General features: G+C 40.2%; 1 protein-coding gene across 1 annotated transcript; it reads left to right on the plus strand.

The window, feature by feature from the left end:
- The first annotated feature begins 815 nt into the window (after positions 1–815).
- Positions 816–3240, plus strand: LOC307149058 (uncharacterized protein). Its single transcript, XM_079855091.1, has 4 exons — positions 816–981; positions 1309–1474; positions 1776–1891; positions 2110–3240. The coding sequence occupies exons 1-4, from the start codon at positions 841–843 to the stop codon at positions 2914–2916; spliced, it is 1230 nt and encodes a 409-aa protein (XP_079711217.1). The 5' UTR covers positions 816–840; the 3' UTR covers positions 2917–3240.
- The last annotated feature ends 2511 nt before the right edge of the window (positions 3241–5751 follow it).

A 5751-nucleotide genomic window follows, 5' to 3' on the forward strand; every position in this document is an offset into this window, starting at 1 on the left:
CAAACAAAGGAGCTAACTAGTTATGTGGGCACAGGTGAATGAGATGAAACAATAATTAACACAGGAGAACTGGGTAAAAGGAAACCAGGCAAACAAAGACAGAACACAAAGAAAACTAAGATGAAACGGAACATAAGGCACCCTGGAGTAGTGAGGTCATGGGTAGAAAACCAGGGCAGTGCTGGCATACAGTGCAGTGCAAGGTGCCATGGGGTGCCAGCTGTGCAGGTAACTAGGGAGGCGTTGGCAGTTCAGGGAGCCAGGAAGGATCTCTGGAATTTCCCCTCACTGGAACGGACTCAGGAATTTCTCTTACAGGAATGGACTCAGAAATTTGCCACACTTAGAACGGACTCTGGAATTTCTCTTACTGGAACGGACTCTGGAATTTCTATCACTGGAAAGGACTCTAGGATTTCACACACTGTAACGGTCTCAGGATTTCACTCACTGGAACAGCTCGAGTGCGCACTCTGGAGCAGAGGTCTTGATGGTAAGGACCATGGAGGGCTTGGACGCAGGCGTGGGTTTTGCTGGAGTGCCTAACCGTTTTGGGGCTGGGAATGTCCTCATTCACTTCATCAACAACAAAATCAGAACCATTAATGCCTGGTTCAGATTACACGATTTTTTTGTCTGTTACGATAGTCACTGTGTCAGATTACACGATTTTGACTCCTAAAATCTTGTCGTGTCGTGGACAAGAACCATGTCAGACTACACGTTTCTTCCAGACCAGTCATCACGTGCCGTCTTTGAAGACGCGCGTGCCGTCTTTGAAGAAGCGCGTGAAGGCGAAACTAGTAGCGCCTGACTTCCGGAAACGAACGGAAACAAACAATGGATGAAGCGGCGATTTTCGTATTGGCTGTCTTGTGTTCAGAAAAAGAAAAAAAAAGAAAGAAAACCCGACAATGGACACGTTCCTGGATTGCACGAAGAGGACAGTATGGACTGTCAATCCTTCAAAGAGAACTTGAGGTAAAATATATTTTTTTAATATAACGTTAGGCCTATATTTGTACTTTTAGCCAGTAGTAAAAGTAGTATAAATGTTGCTAGCTTGCCACAACAATAAGATATTTCAAAAACAGACTGTTACAACAATTATTTGTTCACCAATTTAATTAAATACTTGTGTTTATGAATCGATCAAAGGCATTAAACTGATTTTTTTTTATTGTTAAAGGCTCAATTACCCATGTGACTGCATGACAATAAATGGTTACTTCTGAACATTAGAAGTATTATACTTCTAATGAAAAAAAAGCCTGATGTTTTTTTTTGTTCTTGTTTTTTACACTGAAGGACAGTGACAGGAAGGGTTTTCGTGATCTGCTTAGGATGGATGTGGAGGATTTCAGCTACTTGCTTGGCAAAGTTACACCATTTATCCAAAGAAGGGACACAAAACTGAGAAGAGCAATCAGTGCAAGAATGAGGCTGTCACTTACCCTACGATTCCTTGCTACTGGTAAAAAGTACATTTAAAAAAAATTATATGACCCTGGTTTCACTGACAAAATTTAATCTAGTCCCATAGTCCCAGACTAAAATGCAAGTTTAAACTGTTTAAACTAAAAGTAATTTGCACTGACTTACCTTAAAATATGTCAGTGACATTTTTTAAGATAAAGATAATGTTTTTAAGGAAAGTTTATAAAAGCTACTTAAATGCTCCATCTCATTTAATGCCTAATTTGTGCTTAATCTTGCTGTGTCTGTAAATCCAGGCCATGGTACATTATAAACCTTATACATGCTTCCTTCCACAGGAGAGACGTTTAGATCTCTTAGCTTCCAGTACCGGATCGGCCGTAGTACTATCAGTGAGATAGTAATGGAGACTTGTCAAGCCTTGTATGACGTCTTAAAGGAGGATCATTTAAAGGTAAGTCATTTGATGTAAATAACAGACGTACATTTCAAGACAGTGGGTTTACACAAAGAGAAGCCTTTACTGAATAATTCCCAAAACGAAGCGTTTTAACCAGAGTTATGGATATGTTTTTGATTTATAATAAGTGGACTTTTTTTATTAAGTATAACCTCTGTAAAAATGAGAGAACATTACATGTATTAATTATATATGGTGTTTATTTTTTTCAGACTCCTACAACAGAGGCAGAGTGGAGAGAGGTGGCTATGGGATTTGAAACCAAATGGCAGTTTCCTAATTGCTTAGGAGCTATAGATGGAAAGCACATCTATATCCAACCACCTGCAAACTCTGGAAGTACATATCACAACTACAAGTCTAGATTTTCAGTTGTACTCATGGCAGTAGTCGACGCAGATTACAAATTTATTTATGCCAATGTTGGCGTACAAGGAAGAGTGTCAGATGGAGGAATATTTGGCCAGTCAGACCTCCGAGCTGCCATGGACAGACATCTGCTAAATGTCCCACCCCCAGAGCCACTACCAGGGAGCAACATATCTTCACCCTATGCATTTGTTGGTGATGAAGCTTTCCCTCTCCGAATCGATCTGATGAAGCCATACCCCTTCCGAAATCTGGACCATGGGCAGCGAATATTTAACTACAGGCTATCAAGGGCAAGGCGTACTGTAGAAAACGCGTTTGGAATTTTAGCCAATAGACTCCGTGTCTTTCTTTCCAACATTGCACTGGAGCCTGAGAAAGTAACAACAGTTACACTGGCTGCACTCTGTGTGCACAACTTCCTGAGGAAGAAGGCATCTGATGTGTACCTGCCTTCAACCTTTGCAGATGTGGAAGATGCCAATCACAACATGGTTCCTGGAGCTTGGAGAAGGGATGGAGAACTCCCCTCTGTGGAAGCAAGCAGTGCACGGAATGCCACGACCGTCGCCAAAAATCAGAGAGACAGTTTAAAAGCATATTTTCTTTCACCAGCTGGATCTGTTTCCTGGCAGGAAAATATGATTTAAACATGGACACCAACTGATTAAATCTTTTCATATTAACCATTTTGTGGTTAAAATGTGATTCTGCCATTAATTACTCTCCCTCATGTTGTTCCAAACCTGTAAAATCTTTATTCATCTTCGGAATACAAATTAAGATATTTTTGAATATCTTAATTTGTGTTCCAAAGATGACAAAGGGGCTTGTGGGTCTGGAACGACATGAGGGCGAGTAATTAATGACAGAATCACATTTTTGGGTGAACTAACCCTTAACATTTTACTAAAGTTTTACTAAAGTTTTCATCCTTTGTTTTGATTGTATATTATACTAATATTTACATAACACTAACCCTTTAAAGGCTTAATTATATGTGTCATTAAATATTTTTGAATTTGTAATGGTTAAAATTAATATGAAATACGTTTAAAAAAATACACAAGATGCATTTTCTTTAGTAAATTTTTTTATTGAAATCAAATAAGACTTGTCTTGACTCATTTCAAACGTCTTACATTTTGAACAAAGGGACAATTACTCACAAAAATGAACCCTTTTAAAATGTGCAAATATTACAGAACAGATTAAACATTAACCACTTTCAAAGTGTCAAAAAAAAAAAAAATTTAAGATACAATGTGACAGAACCCTCACTTACTTACCAATCAATACTTACACCCCATTTATGTCCTGGTCATATGCCTCTTCTACTGCCCTGAGATAGCTCACTGGAGGTGTTACAGGGGGTACATGACTGGGTGTATTTTGGTAGAGTTGGTTAAAATTGGTGTGTCCCTGCCAAGTTGTTTGGGGGCGTAACACTCGCTGGGTGTCTGGGTGTAAAGCTAATCTGGCCTCATTTGCATGTGCATCATACAACATCATAAGGATGTTGCGACGCAGTCTCATTTTGGTCAGTGGGTCTTTAATCATCTTAATCTCAGTCACTACCTGTTTGCCAAATGTTTGATCAACATCCTTTCCAGCATCTACCAGTGTTTCAGATAATTTTTTTAAAACAGTTACTTTCTCCATTTCAACTTCATCAAATGATTTTTCCCGTAACTTTTGTTTGGACTTATGTGCTCTTTCAGGATTAGTGATTGAAACCTGATGATGCTGGTAGGATGATGAGGCTTCAAGTGAGGTTTGTGAAGTTGATGGTCCAGATGTGAGGTGGGAGGTGGATGACTCAGACACATCCTCCTCTGTCTCCTGATCTTCACCACCCTCATCTGTGATGCTCTGTTCCAAGTCATCCAACTATGATACATTTTGTTTACATTTAAAAAAAAATATCAGGCATAATAAGTAATGGCACAATACATGTTTGTATAGAAAGCTCACAAATTGTATGTAAAAGTTGGAAAGTACTGTAACAGCCTTTAGCCAAAACTTACATTCAGTGTAGACTGAGACATACGTTGGACAACAAAAGGTTGTAGAAACTGGAGATTTTTTAAAATCCACTTCTGTCTGGAAGTCAATTCTTTGTCACCGCTGCCACTTGGTTTTAACCGGAGGACTTTCCCATACTGTGTTCGGAGGGAAGCAGCTTTTATTTGGACCTCACCGGCTGTAGGAAAGAAATCAGATTACTAATCTAGCACCTGTAAAATCTAGTCTATGTACATCATGCATACACACACACACATACTTAAACTCACTCACATAATACACACACAAACTCACTCATTCACACACACTCACTCACTCTCGCTCGCTCATTCACACACACACACACACACACACACACACACACAAACACTCGCTCACTCATTCACACACACTCACTCTCGCTCGCTCATTCACACACACACACACACACACACACACACACACACACACACACACACACACACACACACACACACACACACACACACTCGCTCACTCATTCACACACACACACACACACACTCTCGCTCATTCACACACTCGCTCACTCATTCACACACACTCTCGCTCGCTCGCTCATTCACACACACTCACGCATTCTCACTCGTAACACACACACATAATCACACTCACACAAACAAGTTTCTCTATAGCGAAGTACAATTTAATGAATGATTAGTTAGCTTAATGCTAATTCCAGTCAGTTACTCACCGGGTTGCTGAAGTACTTCTGCTATTTTTCGCCAGCATTTTTCTTTTTTAATTCTGTCATGGTACTCTCTTGATGAAACATCATACAGGCAGGAGTACTGTTGCCACAGCTCCACAAACCTTTCCTCCATTTCACAATTCCACTTAGCAACACCATCGTCTCTATTTCGTTTCGGCATTTTTGAAAGCTGTGTATGGAAATGCATCTGTGCTCCTATTGGTCAATGTCACACGTGATAGAACCCGTCGTGGAGGACCGAAAAAAAAATTAAACATGCTAGTCTTTTTGTCGTGGTGTCGTGAAGCATCGCAGACGCAACGTAGGCTGTCGCCCGTTATGACACACTATACGAGATGAAACGATCGAATCTTGCGTCCCGACGCCCGTTGTCGTATACGAATTCTCACGACACTCTAAGTCAAATGGATCGTGGCAAAATCGGGCTAAAATCGTGTAATCTGAACCAGGCATAAGCCAATGGACATAGTTTATATAATCAACCAAGGATACACTGCATTTACCTGGAGAAAGAAACTGAAAGCTCATCATCCAGTCCCATCCAAAAACAGGCCTTGAGTGCATGTGTACTCCAGCTTACCAGGTGGTAGTAAGCAGAGCATATGAGCGGAGCAAAGCGTCTTTATACGCGAAAATTTGTTTTTATTTGCATATGATATACGCAGTTTTCACGTGCATATGATACGCGCTTTATTGTGTGTAATACAAACGCATCCCACAACACTAATCC

Source organism: Squalius cephalus (genome assembly GCF_949319135.1).
Source record: "Squalius cephalus genome assembly, chromosome: 21".
Taxonomy (NCBI): Eukaryota; Metazoa; Chordata; class Actinopteri; order Cypriniformes; family Leuciscidae; genus Squalius; species Squalius cephalus.